The following is a 17,862-nucleotide window of genomic DNA, read 5'->3' on the forward strand; positions in this document are numbered from 1 at the left end:
ATAATGATAATACCATTTTTATGAACTTAAACCACTATTCACATTTTTGTTTGGAGGTCTCTAAAGCCACATTTAAAAAATATATTTTTATCGAGTAATACTATTTTTTACACTCACTTCACACTGGTTAACGTGACGTATTTTTAAGTGACTGACTGATATGGCCGGGAGGTCACTTAAAAATGCAAAATAAGTTTGAAAAATAGTATTACTCATTTTTGTTGCAAGCTCACGAAAGAAAGCCTTATTTTTTATATTGATTATCCACATCCAATGCCTTCTTAAACGCTAATGGAGGGTCTTCGAGATCGAGTAATACTACTAGTCTACTCTTCATACACACTTATCACATTCATTTCACACCCATTAACATTACGTATTTTAATTAAGTAGCTCTTCATGTTAATCACTTAAAAAATATAGGAAAAAATCCACATAACCCCCTCAAACTATCACCCAATTAACAATGTCCCCTCAAACTTTCAATTGTGACAATGTCCCCCTCAAATTACCAAAAATTGTCAATGTTCCCCCCAATGACGAAACTACCCTTAATAAAATAAAAACAAAAAATAATAAAACTTCTAGAAAAAACCTAAAACTAATTAAAAAAAATTCCAAAGGGTAGAAAATTAAAAATTAAAAAAAAAATCCTTTTTATAAGAAAAAAATTAAAAATTTTCGATTTTTTTTTGTTATAAAAATTTCGTTTTATAATTTTTTTTTAAAATTTCCGTTTTAAAAAATATATATATTCGTTTTTTTAAAAAAAATATATATATATATATTCTTATAAAAAAATTAAAAAATTTCGTTTAAAAATTATTTTTTTTTTAAAAAATTGATCTTTTGAAATTAAAATTTTTTGTTTTTTTTTTTAATTTTTTTAATTTATAAGGGTATTTTTGTCTTATTAAGAAATATATAAGGGCATTTTAATCTTTTTGTTAGTCTTGGGGGGGACATTGACAATGTTTTGGTAGTTTATGGGGAGCATTGTCACAATTGAAAGTTTGGGAGAGATATTGTCAATTGAATGGTAGTTTGAGGAGGTTATGTGAAAAATAGCATTATTAATTTTTGAATATATTTTAAGTGACTTCAAACTCATGTCACACCCACAAATAATCTAATATATTTTTAAAATAACTTACAATATCAATTACTTAAAAATATCACTTAAATTCATAAAGTGGAAAGCACCACCAAACAGATATTATTTTCTTTTATTTATTTTTTTCAAATAAAAAAATAAATAAAAAGACTGGGTGCATCTGATCTGTAGGTCATGCACTTAATTTTTAGTGTTTAAAAAAAGGAGGGGATGACTAGGCCCCAACGTGTGAAGGAACAGTGTACGAATCTATAACGTCTCTATTTCGATGCCAAGACAAGCAGCATCGAAATCGGAGCTACCCAATACAAATTAATAATATTGCACAAGTTTTCACTTTATCCCTGCACTCCTCTGCCACCCATTTTCAATAATTCATCATATTTTGCCGCTCTCTCAACCTGCCAAGAACAAAGTTTTAGGTCACTGGGGAGGAGCTCTGAAAGAAAGGGAAAATGTTACAAACGTTTACTGACAGGTTCTGGTATTAAGCCGCTCCGACGGGCAAGTTAGTAAAAGTACAGTAAAAATGCGTTTCGGGACTATGTCAAAAGTATGTTACTTGACGTGGAGATTCTGTCACTTAATCTATTAAGAGGGGTAGCATGGTGTGAATTATGGAAGAGGAATCACTTGACAGGTCTTTGGTGAAGGTGCACTTTTATCTCGATAGTTAGTTAGGCTTACGGGTCGTCGGAATATTAGGACGCCGTGCCCTCAATGGCCTACAACCCTTTGTATTGCTAAGAGGTCAATTAACTAGATTTTTCGATAGACAAGCCTAACTATGGCACGTTGGTATTTGGGTGCTCTCTGGGTGTAAGAAAGTGAGTGTAGCATGTCAATTCAGTAAATATGTACACAAAATAAATGCCCGAAATGCAAAGGAACATTTTTTTTTTTTTTGGACACTCCACATTACATGCAATTTATACAGCTTATTACACCTGATCCAAATCTCATAAGGTAGATTCTGCCAGGGTTGAAGATACTGTTTTTATTTTTAGTAAAAAAGAAAAAGAAAAAAAGAAGATCTTTGCCTTTAAAAAAAAACAGTTGCTAATTCGTGAGTAAATACATAGTGAGGCTCTAAAAGATTCAGTTGATGCACACCTAAAAGCTGCAAAGAGACCAAGATTCAAGACCCATAAAACAAAATATGCATAAAATGTGTGCATGTGATTTGGTGGTTAATTAGGAGAGAAAGTGTGGAAAGGAAGATGGGAGATGCTTTGAGGAACCCCTCTTTCTGTGAGGATATCCTGCAGACTCTTTTCTACCATCCTTTATAAAAGCATCACTAATATTTGGCCCAACCTTTTTAAATTGGTCCTCCACAATACAAACTCATCTCTCCATTGTCACTTATTCAGGATAATTTTCACTGTAACCCTTTACATATTCTATCTCTGAAAAAGTTAAAAAAGAAAAAGAGGATTGATGGAAATCAAAGTCGACATGAAAAAATCAATGAAATTTGGGCAAATTGTATTGAAAATTGCATCTCCACTTAATAGAATTTGGGAAATTGTCCCAAGAAATGCATCTCCACCATTTCTTTCTCAATCCTCACCAGTGATATCCCTTTCATCCACTTTACACCTATAAGAGACTTTAAACAAGAAGAATAAGTCGGTTCCATAGCTGCTCTTCTATCTTGTTTGAAGGTGATTCCCTCCTCACCATTTTAGCTCTCATTTAACCAAGGCCACTTCTTCTTAAATTGGCCGTATGCTCCTATCATTAGTGATTGTCATCAACAACTCTTTTATAAGGTCTGTACATGTGCCACTTCTCGGGCACACTCGATTGTTAAATGAGTCACTTCCCACTTGATGTTTGAAAGCATTCTCGACAATTCTCATTTCCTTTCTTCTCTTAGAATTACGAGTGATAAAGACCCTCTTTTATAATTTGTATTTTTATCCGTTCTTCCCCTTTTCCCGATTTTCCTCATTCGAATAGAATTAAAATAAATAAATAATACACAAACAAGAGGACTCTCTTTCTTCCCATCATAGATTCTAAAGCTCTTTTCCCACCTACTTTACTAGAGAGGAATAAAAAAGAAAACTCTTCATCTTTAGTAGAGCCACTAGATGCCTACAGGAGCTAGTCTAGGCAAGCCGTAAGCAAAGCTCAAATCCAATGTCCTTTCTAGCAATAACATCCAGAGGCCTAATGATTTATAGCACCACCTTCATCTTAGGTTTGAAGGGAATCTCAGGAAATGACAATATCTCTTGGTCTTTCCCATGTTCATTGATCGTTCAACGGAACATACCTTTTGTTTATATACAAGTTTCTGATAAGGTACAGACAAACATTGTGCAACAACAGATACAACAGATAATCATGCAGGTGATATTGTGGACCAGACTCTTGAAGATGATGAGGAAGGGAAACAACTTAATTTGATGTTTGATAAGAGATAAAGAAGATGACAAGAGATTCTTGATCACATATTGGCTAATTTTATTGTTATCGCTTCTTCTTCTTCTTCTTTCCTCTAGATGTTAATGCAGGAGAAGCACCAGTTTCTTTTTTAGCAGTTAAATATGAAGTTCCAAGTGGCTTCTTGACGTAGATCGGAGAACCTCGTATGGAGTCTTTGTCTGCAGCCCGTCCGGACAAGCCTAAACCTGAGAGCCTCGTCTAGAGTCCTCGTCCGAATACTGTCCGGACAGAAGCGCCGATCAAAAGTCAGCACAATAACTGCCAACTACCAGCAACCATATTTAATTACAATGTTTTTCTTGTTTACGAGTATCATGAAGATAACGCAAACGTCTTCTGTTACTTGTACGCCAGGCCAACTCCTACTTCCATGCAAAGTGTCAACACGTACGCTGAAGCAATCAAGATATGGATCACGATTAGACGTAGCACTAGTTATCTTTTATCTTTATTTATCTTATCTACATAGCAATACTTATCGTTATCTCTTTTACTTGTCATCCTTCCAATATAACGTGAAAAGGCAGGGAATGAATGAATTAATTTTTGCTAGTGTGTGTCGTGCGTGATTTCTTTTATCAATCTACCAACTCTGCCTAGTGCTTCAATCTTGTGAATTTGCTACGTACGCTGCGTCATCACTACCACGGACTATTTTTATTGAACTATTGATAAAAAAAAGTTTAATAAGAGCAACTGAAAATCATTGGACTGAAAATAAAGGATAAATATTTAGATTTTCATGTGTCTGTTTCAAGAAGTTCATATATAGAACTCGTTTCGCATCAGAAACAATGGTCGAAAACCCAGTCAACTAACAGCAATCTAAGTCACAAGCATACTCAAAAAGAAGAGGTACAAAACTTTCGACTTCATTAGAGATTCAAAAGGTAGAAAAAGTAGCAAAATCGTGATGATAACTTATCACAAAAGAATACTTTCTAACTGTAACTAAAACAAACGAGCCTCGTACTTGGATAAAAATAAGGGACTCGTGTCGTGTAATCATGAGATAAGAAAGTAGAATATTTCCGATGGGCCAGAAGAAAGAGTTGAGTGGAGGCAAGTATGATTTTGTCGACCGCCCACTTCATCGGGACGAGTATTTCTTTGGCAGTTGGCCAAGGTCAAGATTAGATAACCGCGTGAGAGAGCTGGAGAGCAAAAAAAAGCTTCCACTTTTTCTACACGCCTATGCTGGCTGCCTATAATTGCTTCTTACATCTACAACCCATCTTTAACTATTAAACTTGACAGGATGGCTGTTTTTGGTATCTATCATTTCAATTGGCTACGGAACAATAATGAAAGGATACCTGCTTTATCTGTGCAATGTGCATGCCCTTCAGTTTCATCGCTGGCTTCACTGCAATAAAATTATTCCTAGGAGAAAACAAATGAGGGCCAAGGCACTAATGAGACCAAAAAAATAATATATTTTTGCCATGTAAAGGACCTATGTTTAAAAAAGAAACAAGCCCATTAAATGGCGTTTAAGTGAGGAAAAAGAGAATGGAATTATCCACTTCAAAATGTTGTATGATTATTCACTGGTAAGTGGTGCAATGAATGGATCAAGATCTTCTCTCCACCTTCCTTCCACTAGATTTCTTTTCTTCTGCTTCTCGCCGTCTTTGCTGCCTGTCACATGATAAACCGCATACGATTTAGTTAAAATACCTTTCTTTATTACAACTAAATCGGAATGAAAGTGCTAATGGAGCCAAATAATCCAGAAAGCTTACTATCAACTCTAGTTCATATGGCAACCAAAATTGTTACCAACTTATATGCATATGAAATTAACACATTCTATTCCACTATTCTACTCCAAGAAAACAATTGGCATCTACCTGTCTAAAGCAACAAGACAATCAAACGATTTGAAATCATACCAACATTCCAAACTTCCTTGGTAAAGGCTGACAAAAATAACAAACGTCTCTCTCAAAACTGGATACAGTAGTAGACCAGATTCACAAGGTTCACAAGGTACCTTTTAATCCAAATCATTGTGTGCTAGTATTTTCTGAAATCTGTGTATGATGAGTTCAAATTACAAATACACCAAAATAATATATCATATCCAAACTTTTACCAGACCCAACAATGGAAGCCTCAGTCCACCTCAAATGGGTAAAATATGGCACAGGAGAACCCTAAAGTATATCCTTACATAAGACAAATTCATTGTTCAACAATACAAAAACTACCAACTTAACCATTTTATTTGATGTACTAGCAGTTTAATTAAATGTACTAGTAGTTACCGCAACATGTATGGACAAAATTTCTAATTTCTCGCATAGAAGCGCAATATATAATCCAAACCCAAGTATATGATCCTAAGCCCACCTCAGATGCGTACATTATGGTGCAGTTGAGAAACCATACACCACTCGTTCAGTGTTCATAATAGACATTGGAGTTTTTTTGTTTTTTTTATAAGTAGTCGTAATATCATTAAACAGTGCAAAGGCGCAACCCAAATATACCGGAAGTATAGGAATCAAATAATTCTTTAAGAATCATAATAGGGAACTGAGTCACCAATTGCTTTAACATAAGAAAAAGGTTGAAGAAAAAAAAATGGTGAAATAATAAATTCAGAAAACTTGATCCAAACTCAAGTAGAAAAAGCCAACACAATGTGAGCTGCTCCAAAACAACACCCAAACTGGAATCATAAGTATATAAATGCTGGGAGAAAGAGATTATCAAGAATATATTGTCCAAAACTGTTAACAAAACTTACGCAAAAGCCATGTATCCTGTGCCCGCCTTAGCAGCAGATAAGAGTGCTGCATGAGCTCCTGCTACAGAAATAGAATCCTGGCCCCCAGAGGGCGGCAAAGAATTTCTTCGATCCCCATCCACCTAAAAAAAAAAATTTGTGAAAACATATGGTGGGTCTATTCATATGATAGGGGAGTTACAAATGCCATATCCATAGATGAGAACCTTATCCCACTTAGATTTCTTGTTCTGTCTACCATCCCTAGTAGTGGTATCAGCTGCAGGTGGCACAGGTAGCAAACCAGTAGCTGCCACAGTTGAAACACCTGCAAAATGACTTAGTATAAGAACATGCCATTCATTATCCAAATTAAAAATAAATAAATAAATCAAGAAAAAAATATATATATATATTCTCTGAAAGCCAGCTTAACCCAATGAATTAACAAATGAGATCTTTTTCAGACCTGGAATAGGCATATTAACTTTTGGTGCAATAGCAACTGTTCCAGATTGTGTTCCTCCAGAAGTAAATTCAGCCTTATTCTTCTTCTTTTCTAATTCCTCACGCCTCATATCAGCCTCTGCTTTACAAAAAATACCAGGAAAAAAAAAGTGGCAAGCAATTATGCTGAGAAGATCTATGATAGCAATAATGTGCGGCAGTCTCAAATAACTTAGAAGACAAACAACCAGCAAACAAAGAAATTAATGCAATGACGAAGATGCATGATTCACAAATTAGAATAACAAACAATAAAAGACCTTTAACTTGCAAAGCCAAGACTTACATTTAACCAACAATTATGGGAAGAAACATACAACATATTCGAGGCTGCTAAAGAAGTGCACTCTTTCACATTTTGACATATCAATTAGAGTACAAAGTTGAAAATTCAACAACCTTTGCACTGGGTGAAACCAGAGAGTCAGAGACAGAGGACACAAAAAGACTAACATTATTATTAGAAAAACCTTATGCCAGATAGAAAAATGTGAACATTTGTGATTGTTTAAAACAAACCAAAAAATAGGGTCTAGGTTCATGCCTTAATGTTCATAATAGCAGAAGCTAAATAGTCAACAACCACACTAAATCTACCATCCACAGTACCAAACACATCCAATAACGACAGATTCCCCTAAGGTTATAATGGCATATTCTGGGTAATTGACTAAGAAGTCTAAAATTAATAACACAAAGTAATTAAAGAAACAAAAATAGTCACACACATGCATAAAATATATACATTATTCAAAAAGGCCCTCAATGGGATGCACATGCGCACAAAGAGATTCCAAAAAAAGGAACTGATACTGACCTATTTGGTCATAGTAGTCACTATTGTCATATCCATGAGGGTCAAATACATCTTTACTGAAGCAAGACCCTATTTGATCGATATCTTGATACCTCACTGCATGCAGCAAGAAGTCAGGGTTCCTGTAATCCTTCCTATTCCGTACTTCTGCATTGAAGCTTTTTCCATATTTCTTGTAATCAAGAAACTTATTTATTTTCCTCTGCCATAACATAATACAGAGGATAAAGACATGAAAAGAAAATAAAATGTGCTATATTTGAAAGCACAAGCATAGATGTAAATTAATTATCTTCAAACCCAAAATTATTAGTAATTCATTGAGCAGAATTTTATTGAAGTATTAAGCACAAATCAATAACATAGATTCTCTCAACTTTAGTTTCTGCCAATTCTCCATGCAATCTCTCGATTTTAATTTCTGCCAAGCCCCCAGGCAAGCATATATGAAAGGCACAACGAAATTATCTTCTAATCCAAATTTACCAAACACATCCCAACAAGCCATTCTGCCAACTTTATCCAAATTAACAACATTGGAAAAATGAGTAAGACACAACAAAATTCTACAGCAGGAGGGCATATCCCTACAATCTATACCCTAAAATTGCACACATTCTATATTTGGATAAGTGAGCAGCCTAGGTTATATTAACTGGTACTGGCACAAACATGCCCTAATTTCAGAGAGGCTACAACAGCTTTGTAATCAGCTAATGTTGTTTTCACCACAAATATATGTTGCTTTTACCTAACCCTTGTAAAACCCTCAAAAACCTATGGCTCTGTTTGTTAATGGTTTTGGGGGGTGTTTTTTGTTTTATGTTTGAAAAAGTGTTATAATATGACATAAAGGTGAAAATAGTTTTGAGTGCTTTGTGTTTTGAATTGCTTGTTAATGTTTTTGTATTTGAGAATAGAAAACAAAAGTGATAAGAAGAAAAGTTTAACAAATGGAGCCTAACAATTGACATAATCCTTAAACTTTATAATTCCATCTGGCAGACAAATTGTCTTAAAATTCAACATAGATGAACACATGTCACGCATGTGATAGTTTTCTATTGATATTTATGATAGCACTTTAAAAAGACATGATAATGTAAAAAGTGAAGTATAAGGGGTTATTCGCATTCTAATTATATGCCACCCACCAAGCCCCCAGACAAAAAAAGATGCATGAATAAATAACGTATGCTGGTAGAAATAAGAATAGAAATAAAAATATCGTCTCTATAAAACCATAAAGCCCAAAATTCATATAGTGGACAAAACCTTATTATTATTATTATTATTATTATTATTATTTTAAAAAATGAATTATCTCAAGCTTATGATTTGACTAGGAAGAGATTAGGGTGGTAACAATTTCAAGGTCAATAGTCCTGTACTTCTCAGAACTGTCCACTTAATCCTTTCTTTGTCAAATTATAACAATTTTTCAATTCGCAAGCGACAAGAAACCTCACATTCAAACACTAGTGATCTTTTCACACCAAAAAACCCCAAAAAAAAAAAACAAAGAAAGCAAGGAACTTACTTGTAGCTCCTCCGAGCACTTCTCTTTTGGTGGCGGTGGAAGAGACACTTCTAATGGATCAATTTCTTCTTCCTGTTCCATAACAGCTTCCTCAACATGTGCTCCCTCTGATTCATGCACAGCATAGTTCATTGTATCATATCGTGATGGATCAGATGATAGAGGAGTAACTGGATTGCTAGATGTTAAAGCCTGAACAGTTCCAGTAGGTGTTTTCTCTTGGAAATGACCTATATCAGACAATTCTTACAAAATTAAAGATAGAAAGGAAGCCTCATACAATCAGACTACAAAATCGTAAACAACAAAAACATTTCAATTTCTATCTCCTCTTCATTTGACCCTTTTTTTTTTTTTTTCCTTTTTCACTTTTTTTTATCAATAAGATGTATTAAAGTAATGATTAAGTGATTAAATCTATTTCCTCTTCATTTGACCCTTTTTTTTTTTCCTTTTTCACTTTTTTTTTTTTTTTATCAATAAGATGTATTAAAGTAATAATTAAGTGATTAAATTTATCTCTTCCTATAAGCTTAAGCTTTTTGAACAACTGATAATTTAACATGGTATCAGAGTCAAAGGTCTTGGGATCGAACCTTGACTCCGTCAAATCACCCCCCATTTAAATGAAATATTCCACGTGTTGGACCTCACCTATTAAAAGGGAGTTTGAGCCCATACGTGAGGGGAAGTGTTAAAGTAATGATCAAGTGATTAAAATTATCTCTTTCTTTAAGTTTAAGTTTTTGGAACAACTGATAATTTAACATGATGCATACCTGATGGACCTCCCCATCCCCATGCCCAACACCAATTTACAACCTGAGCCAATGCCCAAGGGCTCAGATATCCTTGTTCTATTTTATAGTCAAGTTCTAATCTAAATAAAAATTCTCTTTCATTAAGTAAAGAAAGTCAAACATCTCTTCTGATATTTTTTTCTCAGCAACATAGTTTTTATGCTTTCAAACTTTAAATATATCTTTGAAGCATGATATGACATACAATATCAAAATTATATGAATCAATGATAGTCGGCAAGAAACATATCTTAAAGTATGACATCAATTGGGTGACAGAACTCATACACAATGTTCATTTTTACTTCGTCAAAAAAAATTCTATGACTTTCTGCATTTCCAACAACTAAACTCTGGCAATCAAAGGTAAACAAACTGACAAAGGATCTGGCTGAATAGGTGACTTTGGGAACATATTTGGAAATTCTATGTGCGACCATTTCAATACATGAATATAACACCATAGCCATCATTAATGACTTATCACTTTGGAAAATTAAACTATAATAAGCATATTTTGGTGATCTACAAAGTGTCAGCTTGCCAACCACGAGTTCATTTTCCATTCACTGGGTACTGGGAAGGATGAAAGCATTATGAATATAAATAATGGTACTTACCCAATATTTTGTACAGCCCTTACCTGCAGTTTTCATTGTGTTCTTTGCAATGTCTAGGGAAGTTAAGAGTGAGTTAAGCCAATGCGTACAAATAGTCAGACCAGATTCATCCTTTCATGTTGAGGTCAGTGCATGTTTGTCTATGATTAAGAGTATAGGTAGTGTTGAAGTTGGCTCATTCATGCTGTGTGTGTGTATATATATATATATAATGTCGGTTGAAAAAGATGAATAGCAACTGACAAAGTGGAATAAATGAATGTTCACGAGCAGTTCAGACGTACCATTCGCAGTTTGAAGTTCCAATCCAAACATGACACGACCACTTCCTTCTATTTCTCCCTCCTGAAAAGAAAAACCACCAAAGCAGAATATAAATTAAGACCATTCAATATAAGATAAAACACATGATAGTAGGTTCACCTTGAACCCTCCCACACTCCATTCCACCACCCCACCCACCCTCCCAAAACAAAAAACAAAAAAATGACTCGCACCTCTCCTCTAGAAGAGGGAGAGGCAGCACTTCACTGTAAAAAGCTTTGGTTGGAAACCATGCAATTTAATCAACCAGAACATTCACAAAACAAATTATCGAATAAAAGTTTCACAGAAACTACAAACTTCAGACAACCCATCTTCACAAGCAAATTAAATCAAATATCCAGAAACTTTGTACACAATCTACCATCTTCAGGGACCATTTGCAAAATTCAAAATTAGATAAAGACACCATTTGGCAACACGGAAATATTGTTGAAATATTCATTATTCCAAATCCAACGCACCACATAATCCTCACCCCACAACTGATTCCTAATATCAAACTTTTCACTATGTACAATTAATCACAGACACATAAACGTGCACTTGCACACAAAGCTCTCTTAACTGAACCTAAAACAACATGAAAACATAAAATCCAAGAATTCCATTCTCTTTTCTTTCCTCCAAATTTCTCAGCAATCAAACAGAACTTATATGAAACCAAAAGAAGGTACCTCAGGCTCAGGAGACATGGCAACTTCATCGTGGCCATAATCCACAATCGTAAGCTTCCGTCTCCCACTCATCCTCGCACTCTCTGACGCCGCTATCGCCTCTTGCTGCGGCGACACCGCCATAACCCGAGGATGCAGCGCCGTATTCTCACTGGCAATCGGAGGCATGTCATTGTAAGCAGAATCACCACTAATTCTATCTCCGCTCCTGGCAAATGAATCATCCTGCTCTGCCATTCTCGAATCCATGTAATCGTCGTCTTGGTGCTCTCTCTCTGCTTCTTGACGCTCCATTTTTTCATCTTCTTCTTCTAGTTGTTGTTGCTCTTCGACATCTTCCATGTATTCGCCTTCTTCTTCTTCTTCGTCGTCGTCGTACATGGATAACATAGCAATACCTTCGAATTGCTTCTTCTTCGACGCCATGGACGCTAGGGTTTTGGGGGTTGGTGAATTAGGGGTTCGAAGACGGATTTGCGCTAAATTTTCACAGTTTCACTCAAAACGACGTTCTCTAAGGCTTGGAATTGGAGGTCTGGAAGCAAACGCACTTCGAATTGAACTTTGGGAAGGACTAAGGGTTTGGAGTCGCGAAGAATTGAAAAGTGAAAATTTCACAAAACAGCTGCGTGGAAAAATTTGTACTTGAAAAACACTTCGCATGAATTCGAGCATAAGATGAAGTGGGAGGGCGCAACAAGTGAATTACGAACGACCTAAATCCACCGAGTTCGATGTCTCGAAGAGTATGCATCGGCTGTGCTTCGAGCAATTCGGTTTATCAGCGACGGCAGGTCTGTCATGCACCAGGTGATTTGCAGTGAAAGCGGCCGCCGGCCGAGCTATTGTCTCCGACCACTCTGTTGTGATCTTTGAAGCGGTTTCGGCCAGTGCATATGAGTCCCCAGCGTTGTCTCCCTTGGGCTTCCAGTATTGCGTCTGCGGGCTTGCGGAAGAAGTTCGTGCCGATTACCGGAAATTGTATGAGAGCCGTCTGCTCTATGCCGACGAGTTGAAGCAACGCCGCGTCGATCAATTCAAGGAAGGGTCTCCGGTGATGGAAATACTCGCAGCTGCTCAATGGGAGGGAGGGGTGCAACTCTGCAAATGGAGAGGAAATTCAAGTAATGATGGGCTGGGCCGAGTTTTGGGGTACCCGTGTGCTCATATGTTTTAGTTTAGATATGGGCCTGACCCACAGATAGTGATCAGATAGCTTCGTAATTGGGGTGTCAACACATGCATGGGCTGGGCCCAACTCATCACTACTTTGCTGATTGGGGTACCCGTGTTAGATCAAAGAATTCTGAAGATATTTTACCATATAAATTTTCTCAAATTTCAATCATTATTTTTGAATTAAATAATTAAATTTTATTATATCAACAATTATCAGTTTTGAAATGGGAAAAATATGTATGTATTGAGATGAGTTTGTAGATGTGATAAATAATTTTTTTTTTAAAAAAAAAAATGCAAAAATCATCCCTTGATTACAATGATTAAGCTTCATGTGGATACTGCTTTGTGCTCCTTCCCCCAACTCTCTCTCTCACTATCTAAAAACCCTACACTCCGGCTGCCACCTTTCTCTCTACTCCCCGCTGCCTCCTCCTTTCTCTCTTTGTCGCCTGTTTTGAGGCTCCAATTGGCTCTTTGAAAGCCTTATCCATTGTTCTTGATGATTTATCCTGTCTTAACAACTCCATTGTCTCCTCCTTCACTGCAGATCAGCCCATCTCTACCACCTCTAGCCGTTCTCAACATTAAATCTACATTCTTTTTAATGTTTTTGGATTTTGTTTTTTCAAAACCAGATCTCTTCACTTCAAGAAACCCCACCCTAGATGCGTCATTCCACCTTACTCCTAGGCTTCTTCGCTTATAGCTACAACCATAAACTCCTCCATCCGACCACCACGCGCCTATGAGTGTGAGTAAATTTCACTCACTTGCGTGTGTCCCACACGTGCTGATGCATGGGTAGCTCTCCACCACGCGTGACACCTCCCCTCCTCCCATCCACCACCTTCCTCCTCTACTATAGATTTCCAAAGGATGCTCTTTGGCTCTCGGCATCCACTGTTAGCACCTGGTCTTCACACTTCGACTGCTTTCCACTGTGTCCATGTTGCCTTCCTCTGCCATTGTTTGTAATTTTTGTTTTTGTTGCTTTCTTGTTATCTTTCCATCCCTTTGTTTCTATGTTTAGGGAGGGTTGAAAAGTATCTTAAGGGTCATGCTTCTATTTACGTCCCACTATCTAGGGGTTTGGATAGGGTTGAAGAATCTATGGACGGTCATGCCCCTACCATACCTTGTTTAACCATCTTTATTGGTTGTCAAAATTCTTGGACTTCATGCCAAGAATGCATCGGACCACGTTATTCATTTAATGTATTCCCTTATTTTTTAGGTTATCTCTGTTTGAACTTTGAATCAAAGTGTGCCATAGTGATTTGACATACTTTGAATCCATTTTGATCACCGAACATTTAGCCAATAATTAAAACTTACAGGGACGATACGAGCACATCAAAGCTGTTGAAAATAAAATGGGCCGTACATATGCTAAGCTTCGTTTGAACTTGTATAGGGACCATTACAAGAAATATTTTGAAAGCATTGATGCATGCGATGCTGAGGAGATTGCTAAGGCTAAGGCTTTTGGGAGAGAAACAGTGCCGGAAGGGTATGGTCCTGAACAATGGAAACTAATATGTGACTCATTTGATGAGAAATCATGGAAGGTAAATATATATTATTATACTGATTAGAAAATTCAGATTGATATAATTTGCATACAGCTATATATGAGACATTTTATGAATAATTGTGTGTGTGTGTGTGTTTTTTTTTTTTTTCAAATTTCATAGAAAAAGTCTGAACGAAATACAAAAAATAGAAGCTGCTTGAAAACAAATCATACATCTGAGACTTGTTCATTTGTCAATGTCATTTACAAAAAGGTAAGTATCTCATAGCATAATATAATGAAAGTAACATATATAACATATGGTATGGCGGATCGGAGACGGGTGCAATGTTCATATATGGGGAGATAAATGGTTGCTACAATCCTCTACTTATGCAGTTCAAACTCCATGTACACGGCTGAATAAGGAAGCAAAAGTAAAAGACCTTATGGATGGGGGAAACAGGTGGGTGGAACACACCTCTTATTCATGAGCTCTTTATGGACAATGAAGCTGATATCGCATGTAACTTACCTCTCAGTCAGTATCAGCAAGCAGATAGGCTAATATGGAGAGCAACAAAGAATGGGGTCTTTACTGTGAGGAGTGCTTACTATATGGAAAAGGAGATGGTTGATTCCTTGAAAGGGGAAGGGTCCTCGTGTTCGGGCTATACTCATGTTTGGAAGACGATATGGAGCTTACACGTCCCAAATGCTGTAAAAGTTTTCTTGTAGCGGGCATGTGCAAATATCCTTCCGACAAAAGACAATCTGTTGAGAAGAGGTGTAGTGAAAGAAGCCCAGTATATTTTCTGTCATAAGGATATAGAGTCAGTGCTACATATTCTTTGGGAGTGTCCTTCTTCGGCTGATGCATGGAGTGTGTGCGATATCAGAGTCCAAAAATCTTAGGTGCAATATTTGTCTTTTTTGCATGTGCTGGACAATTTGATTACACGGTGTAGCAAAAAGGAATTAAATATGTTTGCTTTAATCTCCAAGAAGCTATGGGCTAGATGCAGTGTTGTTGTGCATGAAGGAGATTTTTCCCATCCTACCAAAATTGTCCAAGAGGCTGGGGAAACAATGAAACAATTAATGAAAGTATTAGAGGGGGAAGTGACAACTAAAAGGACTGTGGCATAGTGGCTGTAAAGAAATGGAAAAATTTCCATTTTGGCCGATATAAGGTGAATTGGGATGTGGCGGTCTCATCGAAAATGTTTGGGGGTGTGGGACCATTGTTCGGGATCATATGGGACTGGTGATTGCTACACAGATTTGGAGGCTGGACATTTTGCAAGAACTAGTGATTACGGAGGCAATGGCAGCTCTGGTGGCGGTGGAGTTCGTTCGGGATTTGGGACGGCCAGATATTATTCTTGAAGGGGATTCATTACAAGTGGTTCAAGCTATACGAACGAATGGGCAAAATTTGAGTTCGTATGGACAAGTAGTGGAAGATATACGGACGATCTTAGGAATGCAACGGAGTTGGATGGTTTCCCATGTCAAGCGGGAATCAAACATAGCAACCCATGGACTAGCGAAAACTGTGCCCTCCTGTCCAAGTGAGCGGATATAGATGGAGAAAATTCCAAGTTGTATTTATGACATAGTTTTATTAGGGCAATTTGCTCTTACTGTTTAAAGCTTTGTGCTCTAGGTTATTATCTCTTTTTTGAGGAATGCAATTATCAATTTTTTCAACCAAAAAAAAAAAAAAAACCTATAGGCTCATATTGTTTTTATTGAATAATTTGATTATAAATAGGAGGCCTCAATATATAGAAGCTAAAGAGAAAGAAACTAGTAGAATAGCTTGGGAGTAGGGAGATTCTTATCCCCAAATTTCCACCTTTATGGTATTAAAAAGCATGATTACTAGTAGAATATTCTAGAATTTCTAGCTCTCTCTACACTCTTTTGATTTACATTTATAGCAGATACGTACATACATGATTCTCCAATTTCTGTCACCACATGTCATAAAGGCTGGATTAAAGAGCCATCCTTCATAAATAAAGTAGTAATATAGTTCCTATGTGCAAAGGCAGAAGAGGAAGGATTAAATGCATGTCCTTGCCTGCCCATGTCAATCTTAGAAACTGGTCGGCGACAACAAAATCTAAGCGAATCTTATCTCTGGTTGAAAGTCGACCACTACGTATACCATTCAACCTAAACGGCAGAAGTGTGAAGTGTTTGTGCCCACGAATTGCCATGAAACCAAGATTAATGCTAGTGTTTCAATTGTCAATCAACTTGACAAACATCAAAGCTTCATGGAAACTACATCAACACATCATCATGTAATTTCAAGTCATTGTCAAATGCAATTGCCAAATTGCAAAAGGCAATAAAAACAAATTTATTTCCGACGAAAACCCACAAAAATTTTAAGGTACAATAGGCATCCACGTAAACAAAATTTACTTACTCCATCAAAAATAAAAGAAATGGGTTGGACTTTTATCCTTTTTGTATTTATCTTCTTGACGTTTAAAATTTTTTAATTTAGTATATTAAAATTTAGGAGGTTTTCAATGTCACCTCTCGTATTAGGGCTTTTAAGTTAATTGAGACCGCAAATGGATGAAAGAAACTTTATACCTATTTTTCTTTTTGAATTTGCTATGCCTCTGTTAGAATTTAACAAAAAAATCATAATGAAAGGGTGATATTGCATTTTTTTTTTCTTAAAAAAAAAAAAAATACACTAAATTGAGTGCTTTTAAACTTTATAGAGTAATTGTAAAAACAATCAAAGATTAGAAAACTTATATATATATATATAAGGGAAAAGTATACTTTATCGCCTCAAAAATTGGGGCGATTTTCAATTCGACCTCCAATGTTTTAATTTTTGCAATGCACTCCCTCCCCCCAAAACTTGCAAATTTTTTTCAATTCGACTAATGTTATTCCAAAATTCTCATATTGCCGTCCCCAAGAGGTAGTTCAATCGGCTAAGGACCACGCCTAATGAAGCGGAGGTCACTAGTTCGAGTCCCCCCTCCCCTCTCTTGTGCGGACATCTCAAAAAGAAAAAAAATTCTCATATTGCCCCTAATTTTTTTAAAAAAAAATTAAAAATCAATGTGGCCATAGCCACCCCTCTGGCCATTTTTGCACCCACAAATTTTTTTTAATAAAAAGTAAAAAATAAATAAATAAAGGCAATATGAAAATTTTGGAATAATATTGGTCGAATTAAAAAAAAAAAATTCAAGTTTTAGGGGGATGCATTGCAAAAATTAAAACATTAGAGGGCGAATTGAAAATCGCTCCAAACTTTGAGGGGGGCAAAATGTAATTTTTCCTATGTAAAATGAAAAATGATATTTAGTACACTCTTATACAACTATCAAACAACTATGATAATATGACAGTGAATATCAGCCATTAATTTTTATTTTTACAATCCCTTATCGATTAAAAAATTAATTTTTATAATTACATCATTATAATTGTACCACAATAATATGAGAGTTTAGTAAATAGCATTTCTCAAATAGATATCAGCGAAAGGAAGAAGTATGAAAGATACGAAAGGTAAAAGAAGACGAACACA

The 17,862-nt window shown here is 36.0% G+C and overlaps 1 protein-coding gene across 4 annotated transcripts; it reads right to left on the bottom strand.

Moving 5' to 3' along the window:
• Positions 1–3,367: 3,367 nt before the first annotated feature.
• Positions 3,368–12,675, bottom strand: LOC132172092 (uncharacterized). 4 transcript variants are annotated; one of them, XR_009439118.2, is made up of 10 exons: positions 11,591–12,675; positions 10,874–10,934; positions 9,170–9,399; positions 7,630–7,831; positions 6,775–6,891; positions 6,533–6,633; positions 6,327–6,448; positions 5,098–5,212; positions 4,888–4,954; positions 3,370–3,963 (listed from the first exon to the last, which is right to left on the bottom strand). XR_009439118.2 is itself a non-coding variant. In XM_059583531.2 (8 exons), the coding sequence occupies exons 1-8, from the start codon at positions 12,014–12,016 to the stop codon at positions 5,146–5,148; spliced, it is 1,326 nt and encodes a 441-aa protein (XP_059439514.2). In that variant the 5' UTR covers positions 12,017–12,675; the 3' UTR covers positions 4,428–5,145. The 4 variants fall into 4 exon arrangements, 1 of the variants encoding a protein (XP_059439514.2); XR_015909298.1 differs by having other exon boundaries at positions 3,368–3,963; positions 4,888–5,212; positions 9,170–9,276; XR_015909296.1 differs by having other exon boundaries at positions 4,888–5,212.
• Positions 12,676–17,862: the final 5,187 nt, after the last annotated feature.

Source organism: Corylus avellana, chromosome 1 (genome assembly GCF_965113065.1).
Source record: "Corylus avellana chromosome 1, dhCorAvel1.hap1.2, whole genome shotgun sequence".
NCBI lineage: Eukaryota > Viridiplantae > Streptophyta > Magnoliopsida > Fagales > Betulaceae > Corylus > Corylus avellana.